The sequence below is a fragment of the Orcinus orca genome, chromosome 20, assembly GCF_937001465.1.
Source record: "Orcinus orca chromosome 20, mOrcOrc1.1, whole genome shotgun sequence".
Classification (NCBI taxonomy): domain Eukaryota; kingdom Metazoa; phylum Chordata; class Mammalia; order Artiodactyla; family Delphinidae; genus Orcinus; species Orcinus orca.
The window spans coordinates 44,284,816-44,310,396 of NC_064578.1; the positions used below are offsets into that span (position 1 = coordinate 44,284,816).

At 38.1% G+C, this 25,581-nt stretch overlaps 2 protein-coding genes across 23 annotated transcripts in view; both read left to right on the plus strand.

The window, feature by feature from the left end:
* The window catches only part of LOC125962661 (zinc finger protein 82 homolog), a 41,812-nt gene extending 21,505 nt beyond the window's left edge, over positions 1-20,307 (plus strand). For 2 of the 7 annotated variants that reach the window (XM_049702997.1, XM_049702999.1), the window contains one exon: positions 1,366-5,136. In XM_049702997.1, coding sequence (XP_049558954.1) covers positions 1,366-2,723 — 1,358 coding nt within the window. In that variant the 3' untranslated portion in view covers positions 2,724-5,136. Of the gene's footprint in view, positions 1-1,365; positions 5,137-5,359 lie in introns of those variants that run through there. The other 5 variants (XM_049703001.1, XM_049703002.1, XM_049703000.1 and 2 more) reach the window with 5 other exon arrangements.
* Positions 20,308-25,509: 5,202 nt separating this feature from the next.
* Positions 25,510-25,581, plus strand: part of ZFP14 (ZFP14 zinc finger protein) — a 35,694-nt gene continuing 35,622 nt past the window's right edge. For 4 of the 16 annotated variants that reach the window (XM_049702989.1, XM_049702991.1, XM_049702993.1 and 1 more), the window contains exon 1: positions 25,525-25,574. The gene's annotated coding sequence lies outside the window, so the exon portion shown is untranslated. Of the gene's footprint in view, positions 25,575-25,581 lie in introns of all 16 variants that reach the window. The other 12 variants (XM_049702980.1, XM_049702983.1, XR_007474119.1 and 9 more) reach the window with 9 other exon arrangements.

A 25,581-nucleotide genomic window follows, 5' to 3' on the forward strand; every position in this document is an offset into this window, starting at 1 on the left:
GAGAAAATACATTTACAGTACTGTACTGTATTTATTGATACCATAAGTTTATGTTGTCTGTTTATAAGATAAATTTTCTGTCAGTACCTACATCAGTATTGTCCTATATGATAAACACATTACATATTATATGTATTACTAACACTGGACATCAGAAATGAAAAGATAATGTGAAAAAATTTTATATTTATTTACAGATATAATGACTTATGCATTGGTAATGAAGAAGCAGCAATATGATTGCTTTACGGTAACCTAGTGTAATTGATATGAATGCTTCACGGTAGCCTAGCCTATACAGTAATGAGTGAATCAGCATAAAACTTTTATGGCATACAATATTACAGTCACATTTATAAAACAGTATTGGAAACATTGTTACATGTTTTTAAAAACCACTTACCTGTGATGATAGGCTGATATGCAGTTTATCCAGTCACAAGAGACAGAAGCACACTACATAGTAATGTAATTCTTTGAAAGCAAAGTTGTAAAACAGTAAGAAAGCTAACACATTATTAATTTTATACTAAATATCACTCACCTTATGCCTATGTAAGGATAGGTTATCCACTTCAATACAAGTCTTGCACACGATGTTCTACACATATATGTTTGTATATTTATTGAAAAGAGTCCATATATAGTGGATCTGCACAGTTCAAACCCATGTTGTTCAAGGGTCAACTGTATAATAAGCACATAGCTTTAAGTACTGTCAGTAGATTCAGCTGTAGAGTAAGTAACTTAATATAAGACCTCAGAGTGAGAAGGAGCCAGCCACGCAAAGAGCCCAAACAGATTTGTGGGGAAATAGAGCAGACTGAAAAGTCCAATGGAAGTAAGTGGGAACATGTTCTAATATCTGAAAAGAGGCCTCTCCAAGTAGCAGTAAAGAGAACAGTGGTTTGAGATGATGTGTTATAGGTAAGCAGAGGCCTTTTAACAAGTTTGATTTTATTCTAAGAATAAAGAGAAATTGTTGAAAGAATTTAAGCATGAATTCCCAACCTTTCATTTCCATCAAAATCATCATATGGAGGATATTAAATATAGGACTGCCCAGGACTGTAGAATCTGATCCAAGTGGTTTAGGTGGTATCTAAATCATAGTATTTGTAACAAGCTCCCTTGTGATTCTGATTCACGTTTCAGTTTGAGAACCACTGACTTAAAATATTTACTTAGTCACTAATCTCATTTTCCTTCATGAACTCTCATTTTCCTGGTGTTGCCTTTTTAAATTATGTAACTATTTTTAGAATTTCATTGGGTAGTACTTTGGTTGTCTTTTACTTCTACTGTAGAAATTTTACTTCTTTTAGAAAAAGAGAACTACATGTTTGCTCTCTTGTTTTCTTTCAGCTTTGGAGACCAACTATGAGACCAAGAAGTTATCTTCAGAAAATGACATTCATGAAATAAACTTATCCCAGTGGAAGGTAATGGAGAGAATTAAAAACCATGGCCTTAACAGACTCATTTTAAAAAATGATTGGGAGTCCAGAAGAAAATTTGAAGGACAAGAGGAATATTTCAATCAAGTGAAAATTACATCTCAAAAAGTGTCCTCTTACCAAAAATACTCATCTTTTTCTTCACATCAGAGACTTCATTTTGTCGAGAAACCCTATGAATGTAAGGAATGTGGGAAGGCCTTTAGAGTACGCCAACAACTTACCTTTCATCACAGAATTCATACTGGTGAGAAACCTTATGAATGTAAGGAGTGTGGGATGGCCTTTAGACAGACAGCACATCTTACTCGACATCAGAGACTTCATTCTGGTGAAAAACTCTATGAATGTAAGGAATGTGGAGAATCTTTCATATGTGGCCCAGACCTTAGAGTACATCAAAAAATTCATATTGGTGAGAAACCTTATGAATGTAAAGAATGTGGGAAAGCCTTCAGAGTTCGTGGACAACTTACTCTACATCAGAGGATTCATACTGGTGAGAAACCCTATGTATGTACAGAATGTGGGAAGGCCTTTAGACAGTATGCACACCTTACTCGACATCAGAAGCTTAATATTGCTGACAAACTCTATGAATGTAAAGAATGTGGGAAGGCCTTTTTGTGTGGCTCTGGCCTTAGGGTACATCACAAACTTCATACGGGTGAGAAACCCTATGAATGTAAAGAATGTGGGAAGGCCTTTAGAGTACGACAGCAACTGACACTCCACCAGAGAATTCATACTGGTGAGAAACCCTATGAATGTAAGGAATGTGGAAAGACTTTTAGTCGTGGTTATCATCTTATTCTACATCACAGAATTCATACTGGTGAGAAACCGTATGAATGTAAGGAATGCTGGAAGGCCTTTAGTCGTTACTCACAACTTATTTCACACCAGAGTATTCATATTGGTGTTAAACCCTATGACTGTAAGGAATGTGGTAAGGCCTTTAGACTACTCTCACAACTTACACAACATCAGAGTATTCATATTGGTGAGAAACCTTATAAATGTAAGGAATGCGGGAAGGCCTTTAGATTGCGCCAAAAACTTACTCTACATCAGAGCATTCACACTGGTGAAAAGCCCTTTGAATGTAAGGAATGTAGGAAGGCCTTTAGGCTTAATTCATCTCTTATTCAGCATCTGAGAATTCATTCTGGTGAGAAACCCTATGAATGTAAGGAATGTAAGAAGGCCTTTAGACAACATTCACACCTTACCCATCATCTGAAAATTCATAATGTAAAAATATAAGAAAGACTTTTTAGTCTATGAATGTAGTAATTAGTTCCTTTTGCTTCCTCCATGCACCTGACTTGGCATAACGGGGTTTATATCATAAAGAATGTGTTAATTTAATATATTCCACCATCACTCAGACCTGAGAATCTTCACATTCATTCTAGAAACTAATCCTATTAGTATAACAAATGTGGGAAGGACACTTATCATCATTTCTAGCCCATCACTTTCCTACCTGTGTTATATTGAACAGGATGTTTAACTGCTTGATGCTATAAGTTCTTGATTTATAAAATTATAATACTGTGGCAGAATAAAGATTACTGCAGATTCTTTGGTACTCCACCCATCAAGATGTGGAATCCACATCCTTTCCCTTTGAACCTGGGCAGACTGTGACTACTTTGATCAGTAGAATAGCAGAAGTACTGCTGTGCTAGTTTCTGGACCCAGATTTTACTGGTAGATTTTGCCTCATCTCTTGGAATACTCTCTCACGTTCAGACCTGAACTGTTATGTTAAAAAGTCTGGCTACTCTGCTGAAGAGACCATATGGAAAGGCCCTGAGACTACATAGAGAAGGAGAGGCACTCTGCTGTGCCCAGTCTTCCAGATTGCCCATGAAAACAGCAGACATCTGAGTGAAATAGTTTTGGATCCTCCAAACCAGCCATCAACTCAATACCAGTGAATAACCTCAGTTGATGCCATGTAGAACAGAAAAATCCACCAACTGAGCCCCTGCCCAAATTCTTGACCCACAAAATCATGAGATACAATTAAATGGTTGTTGTTTTAAGCTACTAACTATTGTTTTACTATTATCATCATTAATACTGCTTTCTTGAAAATCCATATAAATGACTATGGGCATAGTGAATATAGAAATGCCTTCCACCAACACTCATCCATTATTGAATGTCAGATAACTTACTCTTATTAAAATAGTGAAAGTGAGAAATCCTTTTTCAATTTTTTCATAAAAAAATATATTCTACAATCTATACTCTCTGGCCTCTGTATAAATTTGATTTAAAATTAACAGAGGATGGATGGACCTAGAGATTGTCATACTAAGTGAAGTAAGTCAGACAGAGTAAGACGAATATTGTATCACTTGTATGTGGAAACTAAAAATAGTACCAATGAACTTATATACAAAACAGAAACAGACTCACAGACATAGAAAACAAACATGGTTATGAAAGGGGAAGAGGGGGGGATAATTTAAATTAGGAGTATGGTATTAACAGATAACATGCTACCATATATAACATAGATAAACAATAAGGATTTACTGTATAGCATTGGGCACTATATTCAATATCTTGTAATAACCTATAATGGAAAATAATTTTTTTAAAGAATATATGTATATATATTCACTGTATGTATGAATGTGTATATATATATATATATATATACACCGTATGTTTGTATATACATATACATGTGTATATGTAACCAAATCACTGTGCTGTACACCTAAAACTAACAAAATATTGTAAATCAACTATACTTCAGTTAAGTAAATAAAATTAACAAAGAATAAGATAAAAAGAAACTATTTGGAAATTAAAAATCACCTATATTATAAGTCCAGAATCAATTTTTAAAAATCCATTGTAGCCTTTTTTAAAAATGCTCAAATTGTCCTATATTTGGCCAGTGGGAATCCCCTCAATTTGGATCCTGTGTCCTTTTATCATGATTACTGTAGCCTGTGATAGCTTCTTTTTTTTCTAACAAGATGCATTCGTCAGATACAGAGCACATTAGGGCATTTATTAATAAATAAAGGGGGAAAATGGAGCATTTATCCTGCCTTTCCTCTATGAACTATATTTCAAGACAACCAAAACTTGGTGAAGGAAAGTTCTTTATTATTAGAGAATTCTAGCTAATAAAGGTCAAAGGAATAATAGAATCCAAAAAGTGACACTTTTTTTTATGAAATAATGGATCTTGATGGTATCAGTGGATGTGAAAACCATTAGGTGAGAGATTATCGAAGGTTTTAAAGGACAGAGCAGAATGACAACCCGCTAACCTATAGTAACATCTCTAAATTAAATCAGCAAGGCTGTGTGCTTCTTGATGTAATGCAATGGATGTATACTACCTGTGGAGTATTCTTGTCCAAAATATTGATTCAGAAGTGTAATTTAGGGCTTCCCTGGTGGCGCAGTGGTTGAGAGTCCGCCTGCCGATGCAGGGGCACGGGTTCGTGCCCCGGTCCGGGAGGATCCCACATGCCGTGGAGCCGCTGGGCCCGTGAGCCATGGCTGCTGAGCCTGCGCGTCCGGAGCCTGTGCTCCACAACGGGAGAGGCCACAACAGTGAAAGGCCCGCGTACCACAAAAAAAAAAACAAGTGTAATTTAGTCTCTAAACATACCAGTTTACAGGAAACTTGGGAAATAAATGAACAAATTCATGACACAAAGAAGCAAACAGCCAAATCCAGAATGTGGGAAATTCCACAAAATAAAAGGCTTAGTTTCTTTTTTTTTTTTTTTTAAGGCCTAGTTTCTTAACCAATATATGTTAATAAAAACAGAATTTTACAAATTAAAAGAGACTTGAGACATATTAATTAAATACAGTGTATGGAATATATTGAGATGCTTGTGTTAAAATGTACCCAGGATTTGCTTTAATCAGGTTTGATAAGTCACGAAGACATGGAAATGATTATCATTGAAGGAAGACGCTTATATGCAGAGATTTCTGCAAACAGGAGGAACCGAGTATACGTAGGAGAACATGGAAGGAGCACCTAGTCCTGTTAGGAGGCAGAAGGCGGAAGAGGGCAGAGCATGACTCAGAACCTTTACTGGAGTTTTCCCAGGAAGGAATGGGTGACGTGATGCCAGGTAGGTACACTGAGCAAGTTTAAGACTGGGTAGATTGAATAATTTTGTGGGCTCTGAACTCCAGTGGTGGTCCTCAGTTGTCCAGTACCTGGCCCTGGGGTGATTTAGGGCAGGAGAAATAATGGCTTGGTGTATGAGAGTTTGATAAAGGAGATGTTTGATAAAGGGGTGTGGACTTTGGATTGGTTGGTTTGTATATCAACGGCATGCTTGCCAGGAGGGTCGTTTGTCAAGGAATTTGCTAGCCCTAGAAGCAGTAGTCTCTCCAATATCAAGTCCCCAAATGCCAGAGCATCAAGAATACAGAAAATAAGAAAATACAGGCAATACAATCCTGATTTGGACAAATAAAAAAAAGACAACTTTTTACATTATTGTGAAAAAGTAAACCTGGAGTGGGTATTAAATTATATTAAATAATTATTATTCATTTGTTAGGCATGATGATGGCATGGGAGTGCGTGTGTGTATGTGTGTATAAATCCTTATGCATTAGAGAGCCATACTGAAGTATTCAAGGATGAAATTATATGTATGATTTGCTTTATAATACTAAAGAAAAAATGGGAAGGATAGATGAAACAAGATCAGAAAAATGCTGTAAATCGTTGAAGCCGGGTAATGGGTATATAGGGTTCACTGTGCTATTCTTACTACTTTGCATATATTTGAAAACTTCCATAATAAAGTTTTTGTTTAAGTGGAAAATCTGAAATTTTAGACTACTTAGTGATAAATGATAATTTGATCCCTACAGATAAAAATTTGTGGGAAGGGCTTCCCTGGTGGCGCAGTGGTTAAGAATCCACCTGCCAATGCAGGGAACTCGGGTTCAAGCCCTGGTCCAGGAAGATCCCACATGCCGCAGAGCAACTAAGCCCATGCGCCACAACTACTGAGCCTGCGTGCCAGAGCCCATGAGCCACAACTCCTGAAGCCTGGGTGCCTAGACTCTGTGCTCTGCAACAAGAGAAGCCACTGCAATGAGAAGCCCCTGCTCACCGCAACTAGAGAAAGCCCGTGCATAGCAACAAAGACCCAATGCAGCCAAAAATAATTAAATAAATAAATTAAAAAAAAATTTGTGGGAAGCCACCAAAGCTCTACGTTGTAGGAAATTAACAACCTTAATGCATTTAGAAAACCTGGATTGAGCAGTTAGTTCACGACTCTGTTACCACACATACCGTGCCTGTCACATAGCAGGCAGTTGGCAAAAGTGTTGGGGAAAAAAAGCATTAACATAAGCCAGAAAACATGTTTTTTACAAGGGCTCTCAGCAGTGAAAGCATGAAGTCCTAACTACTGGACTGCCAGGGAATTCCCAGAAAACATTTATTTATTTATTTAATTTATTTTTGGCTGCATTGGGTCTTGTTGCTGCGCGCGGGCTCTTTCTAGTTTCGGCGAGTGGGACCCACTCTTTGTTGTGGTGTGCGGGTCTCTCATTGCGGTGGCTTCTCTTGTTGTGGATCATGGGCTCTAGGCATGTGGGCTTCAGTAGTTGTGGCTCGATGGCTCTAGAGTGCAGGCTCAGTAGTTGTGGCGCATGGGCTTCGTTGCTCCCTGGCATGTGGGATCTTCCCGGACCAGGGCTCAAACCCCTGTTCCCTGCATTGCCAGGCGGATTCTTAACCTCTGCGCCACCAGCGAAGCCCCGTTTTTTTTTAATTAAGGTAAATAGCAGGAAGTAATTCATTTTAATTCATAAAAGTAAAAGTACAATTTTTAAAAAGTAGAAGAGGGACTTCCCTGGTGGTGCAGTGGTTAAGAATCCACCTGCCAGTGCAGGGGACACGGCTTTGAGCCCTGGTCTGGGAATATCCCACATGCTGCGGAGCAACTAAGCCCAACTACTTAGCCACAACTACTGAGCTTGCACTCTAGAGCCCACAAGCCACAACTACTGAGCCCGTGTGCCGCAACTACTGAAGCCTGCATACATAGAGCCTGTGCTCCGCAACAAGAGAAGCCACTACAATGAGAAGCCCACACACTGCAACGAAGAGTGGCCCCTGCTCACTGCAACTAGAGAAAGCCCACATGCAGCAACGAAGACCCAATGCAGCCAAAAATAAATTAAAAAATAAATTTTTTTTAAAAAAGTAAAAGAATAGTTAATAAAGTAGTAGATTTTATCCAAGAATATTCTCTTTGAAAAGACCATTAATATAGAATCAGCAGTTATTATTGAAGGACAAAAGTTGATTCAATTACAGCTTTATGTATGGGAATGGTGAAATAGGTACATATATCAAAGAGATTTAAAAGTTTTAAAATTTATGCGTTACTATATACATATATTTCAGTATGTATAAAAATATAGAGAATGAGCTATCTAGAGAAACCAAAATGATCAAAGTTGACTCAAGAGACTATAGAAAGCCTGAACAATCTATAGATTTTATATTTTATTTTATATTTGAAACAATTTATAATTTATAGATTTTATAGTTTTATAATGTATGAGATCTGTAAACAAAGGAAATTTAAATGGAGTTATGTTCTTGTTTTTATAAAAACTAGAATCGATAGTTTTTCAGGCAATAAAATTTTAAAGATTAGATAACTTCTAACAAAATTTTGCAGGATCATTCTATAAGGCAGATATCCCAATAATAAAATTTTAGACGAGGGTAATCCCTAAAAAGCAAAATCTAGACCAATATCATTTAAGATACGTGCAGACATTCCAAGTAAAGTTCAGTAAGTTGAACTCAGTAGTCTAATAAACAGTTATAAAACATAAAATGATTTACCAGGAATACCCAGGGCCTTACCTTTTGTGATTTAGTTAGGCATTTAGGTTTTCTAACTTGAGCGGTGTAACAGTGTTGGGAAAAATGATGTGATCCTGCCCCAATAATTTCTTTCATTTGTTTCTCTTCTTTTTCTCGTTTATTTTAGCTTCATCAATTTTATAAAAGGAATGAAAGATTATTTGAAAAATAGGCATTCAATACTTAAAAGTTATTGCCTTCTACAAAAGAAAAACAAGTATTGCCACAGCACTTTATTTTCAACCAAATGAATGTCACTGTCATACACTGACTTGTACCTCTAAGTCCATTTTGCTCAGAGTGGGCAGATTGGGCAGATGTCATTGAATAATCAGTCACCATCTAGAATAATAAATCTCTTCCACTCATGATTTCAAATTGCTTTTAATTTGTGGACATTACACAGTGTTTACACAAATATGTAACATACACAATGAGCATTTTAAGTGCTATTAGGTGTTTCTTCACCCTGGTAACATTTTCTTGTTAACTGAAGTCTTTTGGGGACAGTACATTAACTCAAAATTTCTTAAAATATGTTCCACAAAACACCAGTACTTAATGGTTCTTGAAGAAAATGATTTTGTGGTCAAACAAGCATGCAAGCTCTATATTCTATATTTCTTGGAAGAAAAAAATCACATTAAGTGCCTATCAAAAGACTATCAAAAATGTTTCATTTTATCTAACTCAGTGTATCTCATACTTTGCTATAGAACTCCCATTCCCAATACTATTGTAGGTGTAATTCCACTTTGGCAGATGTTGCCCTAACCAAAAGGAGAGGCTTCAAGGATGGAAATGTCAGCATTGTGGCAGGTGTATGGTTATCTAGCAAGGCAAGCAACTCAGCATGCTGTCCAACCAGCTGCTTGCTTTTTTTTGGATTTAACATGGTTCTTTTCAGTAGAATAGAAAACCCCCAGTCCTTTTCTTTATATAAGTACACCATATGTATTGAGGCCTTTTATTGGTCAATATTTAGGTTATATATAATTTCTCACTGAAAAATATCTTGTTGAATATCTGAGTTTCTTGCTATACATAACAAGGGTTTCCCTGAGGTATTTATCAAAAGGTGAGATTGGTAAGTCAGAGGTTATGTTCATGTTCAACCTCGCTAGATATTGCTGTAGAAAAGGAGAACATCCTTATGGTACCAATTTACAACCCCTTCAACCAGTGAAATATTATTTCCTTATATCCCCACTTCTGGTATGTGCTTTAATATTTTCCTGGTAAATAATGAGTTGAGCATCTTTTCACATATGTTTATTGCTAAATACTATAGCTTGCCAATTCATATGTATTGCCCATGTTCCTTTTTTTAAAAACATTCATATAAAAATAGTGGGATTCTTAAAAATAACATTCTAGATAGTAATCCTTTACCTAGTATTATGATGGACTCACCTTCTCCCAGACTGTGGCTTATTTGTTTTTATTGTGATATTGTCATATTAAAATTTTAAATATGGATACAATCATTGCTTTCATTATTACCCAATAACCTTTAAAATTCATTTTTTACTAGACTCTTGATTTTTTAGGTAATCAGTTATGTCAACTACAAATAGATATGATTTTTTCCTGAATATAGTGATTATTTTATTATTCTTACTCTAACAGAAATAATTTCCAGAACAAGACTTAGGATTAGTGGTGATAGAGGGCATCTAGTTGTTTTTCCCAACATAATGGAAATCACTTAGTGTAATGTTTGCTCTGTGTTTGAGGTAAACAGACCTTGTGTGGTTCACTTGTTTCCTTCAGTCCCTATTTAACTTTTTTTTTTTTTAATTAAAAATGCCTGCTGGGGCTTTCCTGGTGGCGCAGTGGTTGAGAGTCCACCTGCCAAGGCAGGGGACGCGGGTTCGTGCCCCGGTCCAGGAAGATCCCACATGCCGCAGAGCGGCTGGGCCCGTGAGCCATGGCCGCTGGGCCTGCGTGTCCGGAGCCTGTGCTCTGCAACGGGAGAGGCCACAACAGTGAGAGGCCCGCATACCGCAAAAAAAAAAAAAAAAAAAAAAAAATGCCTGCTGAATATTGTCAGATGCCTTTTTGGCACAGATATATTTTCCTTCTTGAATTTGTTAATGTGATAAGGTGTACTTTGGTCATTAAGGCAACATGATACTGATGCAAAACGAACAAGTAGACCAACAGAATAAAATAAAGAGCCCTGAAACAGACCTACATACATGTGGTCATCTGATTTATGACAAAGGTTCCTCTGCAGTGTGGTTGCAGAGGAAGTGATGTTCTTTTCAATAAGTAGCACTGGATCAATTGCATATCCATATCGATAAGAAATTAACCTTGGCTCTTATCTTACACTTCACACAAACCAATTCCAGATGTGTTAATGATGTAATTGTAGAAGATAAGATAAGGACTTTAGAAGAAAACATAGAATATCTTTCTAGCCTTGGGATAGCAAAGATTTCTTAAACAGAACACAAAAAGCACTAACCATATAGAGAAAAAAAGGTAAATTTTACTATATTAAATTAAAAAATCTATTTTCATCAAAAGACACCATTAAAGTGAAAAGGCAAGCCACAGACTGGGAGACTATATTCACAATACATAAATTTGACCAAGAATATATAAAGAACCACTACAAATCTAAGTGACAGACAACCAAATAAGAAATGGGGGTACTTCCCTGGCGGTCCAGTGGTTAAGACTCCGTGCTTCCATTGGAGGCCGTGCAGCATGGCCAAAAATAAAATAAACACTTCCAAAAAATGGATATCCAAATGGCCAATAAAGATATCAGACCGTGCTCATGTTCGTTAATTATCAAGAAAATGGAAAAATTAAAATCACAATGTGATATGGCTGTACACCCACCAGAATAGCTAATAAAAAAAATGCGTGCAAATGCTTGTGCATAATGCATACCTGGAGGGTGCCATGGTGTGCTCTGGCTATTTCAATATGCTAGTGGATATTAAAGACAAGATCCCCAATCTCCAGGAAAATCTGGAAAGCAGACAACCAGTGAGTACGTAACTAAGAAAACTTCACATATTGATAAGGGTCATGAAGAGAAAGATACTGGGAAGGAGAATTACTGGAGGGGGACAATTCAGTTAATCTTTTCGCCTGAAGTGTATACAGTATCTATAGTGGTAGCAATACAGGTTTTATGTAAGTATAGCCAGGCTAACACTGAAAAAGAAAAGCTACAAAGTGGTACTAGTCCAACCAGATAATTAAAAATACTAAAAAGTCCCTATAATCGAAACGATGTGGTACTCATGCATGAACAGACCAGTGGAATAGAACAGAATTCCATAAGTAGACCCAAATACATAGGGGATTTTAGTACATAAAGGGACAGGGACGTGACACATTCTATTTTTTGTTTTTTGTGTTTTTTTACTTTAGGGACCATATTAATGTTTTACAAATTTCTAAAGTCAGTAACAGGGACTTCCCTGGTGGTCCAGTGGTTAAGAATCCGTCTCGCAATGCAGAGGACACTGGTTCGATCCCTGGTTGGGGAACTAAGATCCCACATGCTGCGGGGCAGCTGAACCCGCATGCCACAACTAGAAAGAAGACCGCGCACCGCAACAAACAGCCCACGCGCTGAAGCAAAAGATCCAGCGTGCTGCAACTAAGACCTGACACAGCCAATAAATAAATAAATATTTTTAAAAGTCAATAACAACCAAAGGGGAAAGTGGGGAGGGATAAATTAAGAGTATGGATTAACATACAGCTATATATAAAACACATAAACAACAAGGATTTACTGTATAGCACAGGGAACTATACTCAATATCTTTTTTAAAAATAAATTTATTTTATTTATTTATTTTTGACTGCGTTGGGTCTTCATTGCTGCGCGCAGGCTTTCTCTAGTTGCAGCAAGCGGGGTCTACTCTTAGTTGTGGTGTGTGGGCTTCTCATTGTGGTGGCTTCTCTTGCTGTGGAGTACAGGCTCTAGGCACGTGGGCTTCAGTAGTTGTGGCATGCAGGCTCAGTAGTTGTGGCTCGTGGGCTTAGTTACTCCACGGCATGTGGGATCTTCCCAGACCAGGGATCAAACCAGTGTCCCCTGCATTGGCAGGCGAATTTTTAACCACTGCACCACCAGGGAAGTCCCTATACTCAATATCTTATAATAACCTCTAACGAAAAATAATCTGAAAAAGAATATATATGTATAACTGAATCCCTTTGCTGTACACTTGAAACTAACACAATATTGTAAATTAACTATAGTTCAATTTTTTTTTAAAGTGAATAACAGAGAAGAGAACCTAAGTTGAAATATAAGCAAAAAAAAAAAATAAAGTTTCCTTCACACTAAAGGGGAAAAAAGACTTAGGCAAGCAACTTTTTTTTTTTTTTCGGTACGTGGGCCTCTGTTGTGGCCTCTCCTGTCGTGGAGCACAGCCTCCGGACGTGCAGGCTCAGCGGCCATGGCTCACGGGCCTAGCCGCTCCGCGGCATGTGGGATCTTCCCGGACTGGGGCACGAACCTGTGTCCCCTGCATCGGCAGGCGGACTGTCAACCACTGCGCCACCAGGGAAGCCTGGCAAGCAACTTTTGAAGACAATTTGACCATATTCCCTCAGGATAAAAACAGAAGAAGAAAAAAAAAAAACCCGTAAACAAGTAATTAACTCTTGTTAGTAGGATTGATTTACATAGTGATATAGATTAGTAATTCTGGAACTATTTCATGTATTCTAGAATCAAGCAAAAAAGTAACTGTACTTGGGAGTAAGTAAATATAATGGGAGCCAAGTTTGTTGTTGCTGGAGAAGGGCGTTGCAATAGGGAGAGCAGGAGGCTAGGATGAACCCTGTGGTGTTGGATTGCAATTGGAGGTATCACTACAAAGTCATGCTTTAAAAAAAAAAAAATTAGAAATTCATATAAAGGTGTGTGTATGTATGTCCCCCTAGCAGAGAGGACATAGAAGCAATTACACCGCCATAGCAATGAGAATATCCAGCACCCAGATCCCAGGAACAAGGGCTCCTTGGAGAAATAGCATAAGACACTGAGCAGAGAAAACACAAGGTGAGATTGGAACATTCTGAGGTGGTAGAAAGTAGGGAAGCGCTCAAAAAATGGTTGAAATATGTCAAAAAGTCACAGTATCTCAAGGAGTTCTCACTGGCCAAATCTGGACAATCTGAGCATCAAAACAGGTCATAATAGTAGCAGATTGAGTAAAACCATTGACTAACACAGTGACTAAAAGAAGAATCCATGAAACATGCTTTATATTAGAATGCCAACTTACAAATGTAGAAGGAATGGCGAAATTAGAAAATCACCATCAATCAACCATCACAGTAATCATTGATTCTGGTAAAAATCATCAATGTATGCCAAAACCAATGGGTGAAAATTTGATGAGAAACAGAATTTGATGCCATTGTAAAGTCTCTCTCCACAAATATTAATTACAAAGGGAAAAGTAGTAACATTACAGTGAAGAAACCTGGCAGACAGCATCTTGACCAGTTATCAAAGTTAACATAACCAGTGTGGCACAAAATGACATCCTGTACCTCCAGAACAGAGTGACTCCTGTGATATTCCTGCCAAAAGGCATAACCAGAATTTAATCATAAGGAAATCACAGAAAAATGCAAATTGAGCAATGCTCTACAAAATAACTGGCCTTTGCTCTTCAAAAATGTCAAGGTCAAGAAGGACAAAGCTTGAAGAATTGTTTCAGGTTAAAGGAGACTAAAGAGACATGACAAGTGTAATATATAACCCTGGAACAGAAATTTTTTTTTTCTGTAAAGGCTTTATTGGAACAATTGTGAATTTGAATAAGGTAAATATTAAAATAAAAGTATTATATCCATGTAAATTTCATAATTTTGATCATTGTAATTATGGAGATTATGGGAGAGAATGTCTTTGCTTTTAGGATGTATACACTGAAGCATTTAGGGATAAAGGAGCCTTACGTGGGTAACTGACTTTCTGAATGAAATTCCAAGTGTTCAGAAAAAAATAGGATCGTAAAGTAAATGCAGTAAATGTCAGCATTTACAGAATCTGTGTGAAGGGTATACAGGAATTCTTTGTGCTATTCTTGCAACTTTTCTGTACATTTGATATTATGTCAAAATAAAAAGTTTCATTAACAAAGAAAGCAGGTTTGCATTCTGCCTTCTCCATTAATTGCTCTGTGATGTTGAACAGGTCGCTTCACCTCTCTGTGTTTCTGTGTCTGTTACATGAGGATCGAAATAGTACCCACGTGATGGGATTGTTATGAAAAATAATTAATGCATGTAACATTCTTAAAACTAGGCCTGGTAAAAGAAAGAGCACTTTAGGGCTTCCCTGGTGGTGCAGTGGTTGAGAATCCACCTGCCGAGGCAAGGGACACGGGTTCGTGCCCCGGTCCGGGAAGATCCCACATGCCATGGAGCGGCTAGGCCCGTGAGCCATGGCCATTGGGCCTGCGCGTCCGGAGGCTGTGCTCCGCAACGGGAGAGGCCACAGCAATGAGAGGCCCGCGTACTGCAAAAAAGAAAAGAAAAGAAAAGAAAGAGCACTTAAATTTTAGCTTTTATAATTTTTACTTGAAAATTTGTCTTTCTTCACCTCCAAAAAGTTTTCTCTGTCTTCCTTTCTTTCTTAAAATTCCCTTTTCTTCCTTATTATTGGTTTCTCCTTGTAGAATTCCTATTAGACATTAGAATTTCTGGCACTGCCTTTCACATGTCATTTTCTCTCATGTTTTCCACTTTTATCCTTTTGTACAGAATTTTGGGAGAAACTCTGAGCATGATTTTTCTATTCTTATAGCTACTCTTCCACATATCTCCAATTCTACTATTCAGCCAAGCTGTTGAGTTATTTACTTCATGTGTTTAATCTCCAAGAAAATAGATTGGTTTTAAAAAAGCCTAATCTGGGTTTATGCATACTCTTTCTTTTCTGGTGTTTCAGAATGTAAGGAGTGAGGTGGAGGGCAGTGGTGGGGGGCAAGGCAGAGGCTTAATTGAGTTTTTAAAGTTCTGTTCCAAATTCTTGAGGTCCAGCCACTTTTTTGCCATTGGAATCCTTAAAACACTCTAGTATAGTTATATAAATCTCACTTTTCACTGTTACTCCTTAATTTAAAAGGTCTAATGCAAGTTTCCTGCACCCATTGTCTTGTTCTATAGTCTCATACTTTATTTTATTTTAAAAAATATTTATTTATTTATTTATTTATTTATTTATTTATGGGCTGTGTCAGGTCTTAGTTGTGACACTCAGGAATCTTTCATTGCTGTGCGCAGGCTCCAGAGCACGTGGGCTCAGTACCTGTGGTGCGTGGGCTCTCTAGTTGTGGTTCGCATGCTCAGTAGTTGCGGTGTACGAGCTTAGTTGCCCTGCAGCATGTGGGATCTTAATTCCCCAAGCAGGGATCGAACCGGCATCCCCTGCATTTGCAAGACAGATTCTTAACCACTGGACCACCAGGGAAGTCCCTACATTATTTTAAATAAGGTTTTCTTTTAGAATGGTTTTAGATTTACAGAAAAGTTGCAAAAATAGTTCAGAGTTCCCAAATAATGAGCACCCAGTTTCCCCTTTTGTTAACATCTTATACTACTATGGTACATTTGTATATCCTTATTAACTGAAGCCCATACTCCAGTCAAATTTCCTTAGTTTTTACCTAATGTCCTTCTGTTCCAGAATCCTATCCAGGATACCATATTACATTTATTCCTCTGTGTCCTTATGCTCCTCAAGACTGTGACAGTTTCTCAGAGTTTCCTTGCTTTTGATGTCCTTGACAGTTTTGAGGAGTACTGGTCAGTTGTTTTATAAAATGTCCCTGAAGTTGTGACTGTCTAATGTTTTTTTCCTAGTTAGACTGGGAGTTTGAATTTGGGGGAGGTAGACCACACTAACTGCCACTGTTACAACATCATATTAGAGGTATATGCTATCAACATAACTTATCACTGATGATATTAGCCTTGAATTCCTAGCCAAGGTAGTGTTTGCCAGATTTCTCCACTGTACAGTTATTTTATCCCTCTTCCCAGGCTATGCTCTTTGGAAGGAAGTCACTATGCACAGCCCACACTTAAGGGGTGGGGAGTAATGCTTCAACTACTCGAGGAGGGGTAATCCACACAAATTATTTAGAATTCTTCTATGTGGTAGATTTGGTCAATCTCCCCCATTTATTTATTCAACTATTTATTTATGTCAGGATGGACTCACTGATATTTATTTTATACTTTGGGTTATAATTCAATATTATGTATTTTTGTTTTTGTTTTTGTTTGTTTTTCTCAAATTGTTCCAGCTTTGGCTATTGTGAGCTCTTTCAGTTAGCTCCTGTGTCCCTTTGACATACCCCATCATTTTGTTTTTTGAAGCACTTCCTTTATTTTCTGGTGCTACAAGACATTGCAGGCTCATCTTGTATATTTCCTGCCCAGCCTTAGAATCAGCCATTTCTCCAAGGAGTTCTGGTTCCTGTCAACCTAAATAAACCTAAGAGGCAATAATCAAGCAAAAAAACATTTATTTGGGATCGAAGAATTGCAATTTGAGGCACATAGATTCTAGTAACAACCCAGTGTCCCGCTAGGGAGTAAAAGTCAGGGACTTTCAAAGGCGAAGAAAGGAAGTTTGCATTACAGACTCTTAACTGGAGTTGGAGGCAGAAGCTAGTTTCGGCTAAACATGATTGGGTACTAAGGCTACCACTGCAGTGAGGTAAAAGTCCGTTACTGTGACAAGTTGCAGGTGTTCTTGCAGAGTCCTTGGAATATCTGTGGTTTGGCCTCACCTGGCTCCACCTGGTGAGGACGTGCATAAGGTCCACCTTCTAATGGCCTTCTGGCTCCATTTTAAAACCCCTTGACATTAGTGACTCCATTTTATTTCATATTTCACACTTCTTTCATTGTTGAATGATATTAGAAACCAAATGCTGGGCATAGGAATTGCTCATTTTTCCTGGGATTGCTTCTAGGCCCTCTCAGCAGACAGAGCTGGAGAACATATTTGTGTATACTAATGCAGGTATATATACAAATCTATATTATTTATATATGTGTATGTATTAAGCTAAATATGAATTCATATTGATTTCTCTGACTCTAATCCAGTAACAAATAGTTCATTCTGCCTTCTGTGATATTGTGTTATAATAAGAAATATATATTTGGTCTTATACCTCATTCCTGGCACAGAGCTCCTAAAACCCTTGAAATTTCCTACGTGATGAGAGTGATAAAGGTGTCTTTTGTTGTGTTAAGGAAGTGACTTTTGGAAAGCACCTAAGGATGAGATCTGGTAGCCAGTGGAGCTAACCGTGTGATTAGAAATTGAAACTTTCAGTCCCCCTTTTCCTCTCCTTCACTACCGTTCCACCTCTGGGGAGGGGAGAGGAGCTGGAGATTGAGTTCAATCATGCCTATATAATGAAGCCTCCATAAAAACCCAAAAGGAGGGAGTTCAGAGAGCTTCTAAGTTAGGGAACCAGAATGCTTCCATGTGCCACTGTTCCCGGCCCCAAACTCCATGAGAATAGATGCTCCTTTGGGATGTTCCCCTCCATATCTCTTCACTTGGCTGTTCATTCATATCCTTTAATATCCTTCATAATAAATCGGTAATCTAGTAAGTAAATGGGTTTCCTTAGGTCTATGAGCCATTCTAGCAAATTAATCAAACCTGAAGAAGGGGTTGTGAGACCATAACCAATTGGTCAGGAACAGGTAACAACCTAGCTTCCAATTGGTCAGAAGCACAGGTAACAATCTGGGCTTACAATTGGCATCTGAAGTGGTGAGGAGTGGGCAGTCTTATAAGACTGAGCCCTCAGCCTGTGGAATTTGATGCTATCTCTGGGAAAATGGTGTCAGAATTGGGTTGAATTGTAGGACATCCAGCTGGTGTCCGAAAATTGCTTGGTGGCACACATTGTAATTGGTGACTGGAACCCTCTTATCTCCCCACCTTGGGTGGTCTGGAACTTCCCACTCCAAGACTGAGGAACCTGGCTTTCATTGTCTTTCATCCATTTATTTATTTGTTTACATGTAGTGGTTTCAGAATTGTTTACCCATACACCGTTTACGTACACTTGTCTTTAGACTTACAGTTTCTACTCATTCCCAAAGTTACTTAAGTCAGCTTTCCCCACCCCCCATATTCTTCAATGAGGTTTATCATACTTTTTTTTTTTTTGCGGTACGCGAGCCTCTCACTGTTGTGGCCTCTCCCTTTGCGGAGCACAGGCTCCGGACGCGCAGGCTCAGCGGCCATGGCTCACGGGCCCAGCCGCTCCACGGCTTGTGGGATCTTCCCGGACCGGGGCACGAATCCGTGTCCCCTGCATCGGCAGGCGGACTCTCAACCACTGCGCCACCAGGGAAGCCCTATCATACATTTTTAATACAACTGGATTCAATTGGATTGAATTGGATTTTTTGTCATTGTCTGAATTTCATCCTGGGATCCCTCAGAATCAACTTCCTAATTTATTTTTTTTGTGAGTAAGCATTAAGTTTCACTATTTGTGCTGTTATGTTCTACGGATTTGGACAAATGCATAGTGTTATATATCCACTACCACAGTAACATACAGAATAGTTTCACCATTCTAAAAAATTCCCTGTGCTTCACATGTTCAACTCTTCCAAATCCCTAAACCTCTGGCAATCAGTGAACTGTTTAATGTCTTAATAGTTTGCCTTTTTCAGAATGTCATATAAAATGTATGTATGTATGTATGTAGCCTTTTCAGACTAGTACCCTTATAAGAAGACAGGAGAGCTTGCTTAAGCTCTTTCTTCTTTCTGCCATGTGAAGATGAAACAAGAAGATAACCATCTGCAAACCAGGAAGCAAGCCCTCACTAGACACTAAATCTGCCTATGCCTTGATCTTGATCTGCTGGCTAGCCTCCAGAACTGTGAGAAATAAGTGTTTGTTGCTTTGGCCACCCAGTCCATCCTAATTTGGTTTTTGTTTATTATTTTATATGGAGCAGCTGTTTTATTTATTTATTTTAAGAATTTTTTAAAAAATTAATTAATTTATTTTTGGCTGCATTGGGTCTTCATTGCTGTGCATGGGCTTTCTCCAGTTGCGGCGAGCAGGGGCTACTTTTCGTTGTGGTGCGTGGGCTTCTCATTGCGGTGGCTTCTCTTGTTGCAGAGCACGGGCTCTAGGCACGTGGGCTTCAGTAGTTGTGGCACACGGGCTCAGTAGTTGTGGCTCATGGGTTCTAGAGTGCAGGCTCAGTAGTTGTGGCGCACGGGCTTAGTTGCTCCACGTCATGTGGGATCTTCCCGGACCAGGGCTCGAACCCGTGTCCTCTGCATTGGCAGGCGGATTCTTAACCACCATGCCACCAGGGAAGCCCCTTATTTTAAAAAAATATATTTATTTATTTATTTGGCTGAGCCAGGTCTTAGTTGCGGCCTGCGATATCTTCGTTGCCGCGTGCGGGATCTTCATTGTGGCATGTGGGATGTTTAGTTGTGGCATGAGAACTCTTAGTTGTGGCATGTGGGATCTAGTTCCCTGACCAGGGATTGAACCCGGGCCCCCTGCATTGTAAGCGTGGAGTCTTAGCCACTGGACCACCAGGGAAGTCCCTATCCTAATTTGTTATAGCAGCCCAAATTAAGATAGTGGTGATATCTCGTTGTTTTAATTTGCAATTCCCTAATGACAAATGATATTGAGAATATTTTCATATGCTTATTTGCCACCTGTATATCTTCTTTGGTGAGGTATATGCTCAAAGCTTTTGCCCATTTTTCAAATGGGTTATTTTCTTATTGTTGAGTTTTAAGATTTTAAAAATATATTCTGGATACAAATCTTTTATTAGATATGTATTTGCAAATATTTTCTTTCAGTCTATGGCTTGTCTTTTCATTCTCTTAGTGTCTTTCACACAACAAATGTTTTTGATTTTTAATAAGGTCTAACTTATTGATCTTTTCTTTCATGGCTCATGCTTTTGTTGTTGTACCTAAAAATTCATCAACCATCCCAAGGTCACACAGATTTTCTCTTATTTTTTTTCTAAAAGTTTTATAGTTTTGTGTTGTATATTTAGGGCTATGATCCATTTTGAGTACCAAGGTTTTGTGTTATTTTGCTTTTTGTTCTTTTTGCATATGGGCATCCAGTTGTTTTGCACCATTTGTTGAAAAGATTATCCTTTCTCCATTGAATTTCCTTTGCTCCATTGTCAAAGATTAGTTGACTATATTTATGTGGATCTATTGCTGAGCTCTCTCTTTGGCACCACTGATATTTTAATCTATTCTTTTACTGATACTATGCTGTTTTAACTGCTGTTACATTATAGAAAATCTTGAAATCAGTAATATGAGTTCTCCAAACATTATCTTTTTATATAACTCCATGCTTTTGGTTGGAACATATATATTTCTTGAAAAAAATCATACTTGTGCTTTAAGATTCAGTTCAAACATAAGGTCTAGAAACCATTTACCCATCATTTGAATTCTCATTGCATCCTGTGAATTCAAATGATGGGTAACTGGTTTCTAGACATTATGTTTATAATCTCCTTCTATAATTTTTATGCCCAGAATCTACCAGTGTTACCAAACTCAATAGTCAAGAAATAGCTACTGTTCTCAATGGAACAAACTGATATCTGAATTGTGTATGTAAACATTCTCACCCAATAATTGGCTATACTATATATTCAAATCTTAAAAGGAGACTTTTATACCCTAGTGTCTCCATGTGTTCATTTTTCATATGTTTAAGCACTTGATATTTGCCAGGAACTAGGTGAGATGCTGTTGATGAAATGGTGAATAAGAGTCCTGATCAAGCCAGTCTTGTCAGATTAATTTTGTACTTAACATATTGTGTTAAAATGGTCATTTTTCAGGGACTTCCCTGGTGGTCCAGTGGTTAAGAATCTGCCTTCCAATGCAGGGTATGTAGGTTCGATCCCTGATCAGGGAACTAAGATCCCACATACTGCAGGGCAAATAAGCCCACGTGCTGCAACCATAGAGCCCATGCACTCTAGAGCCTGTGTGCCACAACTAGAGAGCCCACACACCGCAACTACTGAGCCTGTGCACCACAACTAGAAAGAAGCACACACACCACAATGAAGAGCCCTCGTGCCACAATGGAAGATCCTGCATGCCAAAACTAAAACCTGATGCAGGCAAAAATAAAAATAAATAAATATAAAATGGTAATTTTTTAGTTCTTCGTTGTGAGCTCATTGAGGGTAGAAACTGGGCCTTTTTGTGTGATTTTACTTATTAATTAATTAATGTATCTGATGCATAATAATGCCTGGTTGGGATCTCCCTGGCAGTCCAGTGGTTAAGACTCTGTGCTTCCAATGCAAGGGGCACGGGTTTGATCCCTGGCTTAGGAACTAAGATCCCACATGCTGCGCCACACAGCATGGCCAAAAAAAAAAAAAGCCTGGTCTATGTGTATGATAAGTATTTGGTGAATAAATTATGAAGGACTTTCTTTCAGTTAAATGTGAGTAAGAGAAAGTATTAACATTTTAAAAATCACACCTAAACACAGGGTGGTATCAAAAGCCTAATTGTCTCATTAAAGTAAAAGAAAAATGCAGTTATCTTAGATTTAAAAAAATAAAATACAATCACTGCAGGACACGGTTTCATTTTTCCACTGAGATGCCTGAAACTGCAGATTCTTTTTCTTGAATCCAATCAAGTACATCATGAACACTGTAATAAAAGCAATATATTCCTAAGTGCTAGATAGGTCAAATGTACTAAAAGATTAATTAATTAACTTACTTAAGGTTGTGAACTAGCAAAGAATGTTGGTTCAGCCTCCAACCAACAATCCTAGTGAACTAGAAATACAAGAGAGGTATGGATTCCAGGAATTTAAAAAATTTTAAAGCCTTCTGACCATGATGGAGTAACTGATATCAAACTAGGTTTCTTGCCAAAAACAATCATAAAACTAGGCAAAATATATGAGGCAATGGTTTTCAAACTTTGGACAATACGCAGTGCAAGACTGTGATCACTGATAGAGGAGAAAAACATGAAGTAAGCCCATGATTGTCTCTGCTTTCTGCCTGGGGCTACTTTCTGGAGTATGGTATGGAGAGGTATAGCTCAAGTAAACTCAGAGCCTCACTGAGCGGAGTAGGCTAAGAATTTGGCCTAAGACTAAGAGTTTGGGGATGCTAAGTGGCTGGAATTAGTGGGGTAGAGTCAAGAGAATAATTTTCTGCAAAGAAGGAGTCCCAGAACTGTGCATAGGGATCTTCTTACATTTTTAATTAATACTAATCTGTGCATGTACAGGGAGAGACTCCACAAAGCCTAGCAGAGAACAGCTTCTGGGGAGTTATGAGCTTCACAAAGATTCTAGAAGTGCTGGGAAAAAGGAAATTCCAAACATTCAGAGTGGACAGACACTTCTGGACACCGTAGTAGTCAGCTCACACCCTAAAAAGGCCACACCTTTAGAGTACGGTTATGCTAGCCCTAAGCAAAGGCTACTCTAGATCTAAGGGAAGAAAGTTTTAAAATAGGTCTTGAAGAGATCAGACTGTTCTGCCAGTAAATTAACTGGCTGCTATAAAAAAAATCAATAATCTTTAAAGAAAGATAACAAAATCTGAACTCTCAACAACATAGCATCCACAATGTACAACATACAATCAAAAATGACTACTCATTCAAAAAAGCAGGAAAATGTGATCCCTAAGCAGGAAAAAAGCAACCAATGGAAATAGAACATGAGATTACCCAGATATTGGAATTAATTAGGAGACAGTATAAATATGTTTATTGACTTAATGGAAAATACAGTCATAATGAATAAATGGACAGGATCTTCAGCAGAAAAATGGAAAGGATAAAATAGAATTGGGAATGAGAGTTTTATAGCTGAAAAAACAAACAAAAATTTCACTGAATGAGCATAAGAACAGATGGGGGGCATCAGAAGAAATGGTCAGTAATCTCCATGATAGATCAGTAATAATTATTCAATCCTAAGTACGAAAAGGAAAAAGATTGAAAAAAGAAAGATATTTATGGAACAGTATTAAGTGACCTACTGTACTTGTAAATAGAGTCCTAGAATGAGAGGATTGATAGAATGTGGTAGAACAAAAACTATGACCAAAATCCCCCAAATCTAATAAATAGAAAATCCTGTAAGCAGATAGAAAAAAACAATACATAACATATTGGGAAACAAAAATATGAATAATGCTGACTTAATCAGAAACAATAAAAGCCAAAAGACAATGGAATAACATCTTTAAAGTATTAAAGAAAAAAATGTGAATTCAGAATTCTATCCCCAGAGAAAAATATCCTTTTAAAATGAAGATGAAATGAAGATATTTTCAGATAAATGAAGATTTATATCATAACCAGTAGAACTGTAGTATAGAAAACACTAGAGGGAGTTCTTCAGGTTGAAGGGAATTGACATTGGATTATACAGAAAGGAAAGACCAACAGGTAGGAAAGAAGAGTATCAGAAATGGAAAATATGTGGGTAACTATAAAATTTGTTTTCTTTCCTAAATGTTATTAAAATATATGACTGTTTAAAGCAAAATAATGTAACATGGTACGGTGAATTTTATAAGGTATGTAGTTGAAATGACAACAGTAGGACAAAGAATAAAAAGTTCAGGGGCTTCCCTGGTGATCCAGTGGTTGAGACTCCATGCTTCCCCTATGGGGTGTGGGTTCAATCCCTGGTTGGGGAACTAAGATCGTCATGCCCCATAGTGTGGCCAAAAAAATAAAAAGAATGAGGAGTGCAAATGAAATGATATTGTTACAGGTTCTTATATTTTACATGAAGTGGTATGATATTAATTCTAGTGTAAACTATATTAAAGATGCATATTTAATCCCTGGAGCAACCTCTAACAAGATGCATAGAGGTATAGCTGAAGAGCCAACAGAATTCAAATATACCAGAAAAAATTAATCAACCCCCTCAAAAAAAAGCAGGAAAGGAGAAATAGTTAATTTTTTTAAATGTGGCAAATAGAAATCAACAAAACAGTAAACATAAATCCAAACAAATTAATAATTACATCAATATAAATTGATTACATATTTCAGTGAAAAGCCCCAAGACTGCCACACTGGATAAAAAATGTGAAACCCAAACTACATGCTATCTGCCAGAAATGTATATTAAATGTAATCACAGGGGCTTACCTGGTGGCGCAGTGGTTGAGAGTCCGCCTGCCGATGCAGGGGACACGGGTTCGTGCCCCAGTCCGGGAGGATCCCACGTGCCGCGGAGCGGCTAGGCCCGTGAGCCATGGCCGCTGAGCCTGCGCGTCCGGAGCCTGTGCTCCGCAACGGAAGAGGCCACAACAGTGAGAGGCCCGCGTCCCGCAAAAAAAAAAAAAAAAAAAAAAAAATGTAATCACAGATAGGTTCAAGGGAAAAAGGTAGAACAAGATATACTTGTGCACACAGTAAGCACAAGCAAACTAGAGTGACTCTACTAATATTAGATAAAACAGATGTCAAGACAAGAGACAGAGGCACAGGGATATCGGCTCGGTGCTTTGTGACCGCCTGGAGGGGTGGCATAGGTAGGGTGGGAGGGAGGGAGACGCAAGAGGGAAGAGATATGGGAACATATGTATAACTGATTCACTTTGTTATAAAGCAGAAACTAACACCATTGTAAAGAAATTATACCCCAATAAAGATGTTAAAAAAAAAAAAAAGACAAGAGACAGAGAAATGTTTCATAATAGAAGGGTCAATTCATTGGGGAGAAACAATCATAAATGTGCGTATGCTATAATAACAGCTTCAAAATACATGATGCAAAAACTGAATGAACTAAAGGTAGAAACAGACAAATCCACAATCGCAGTTTTCATGTATCTCCTACTTCATACATATTTTGCTGTTCGAAAAATGAGATTTAAGATTAGCCTAGATATTTTCAGATAACTTCTAAAGTTTTTTGAGAGGAGAAAAATCCTTCCATCTATGAACTAATACATAAAATCCAAGTCCGGAGGTCCACCGCCCGCTCCCGCCCCAATCGCTCGCGCCTGCGCTTGCGCATTCCTCTCAGCCCGTTGGGGCGAGGACCAGGCCCTCCCTACCGGGACTACATTTCCCACAAGCCTCTGCACCTAGTTTCCTTCCGGCTTCCTTGCTGGTGTCGGCTCGGAGAGGTGAGTT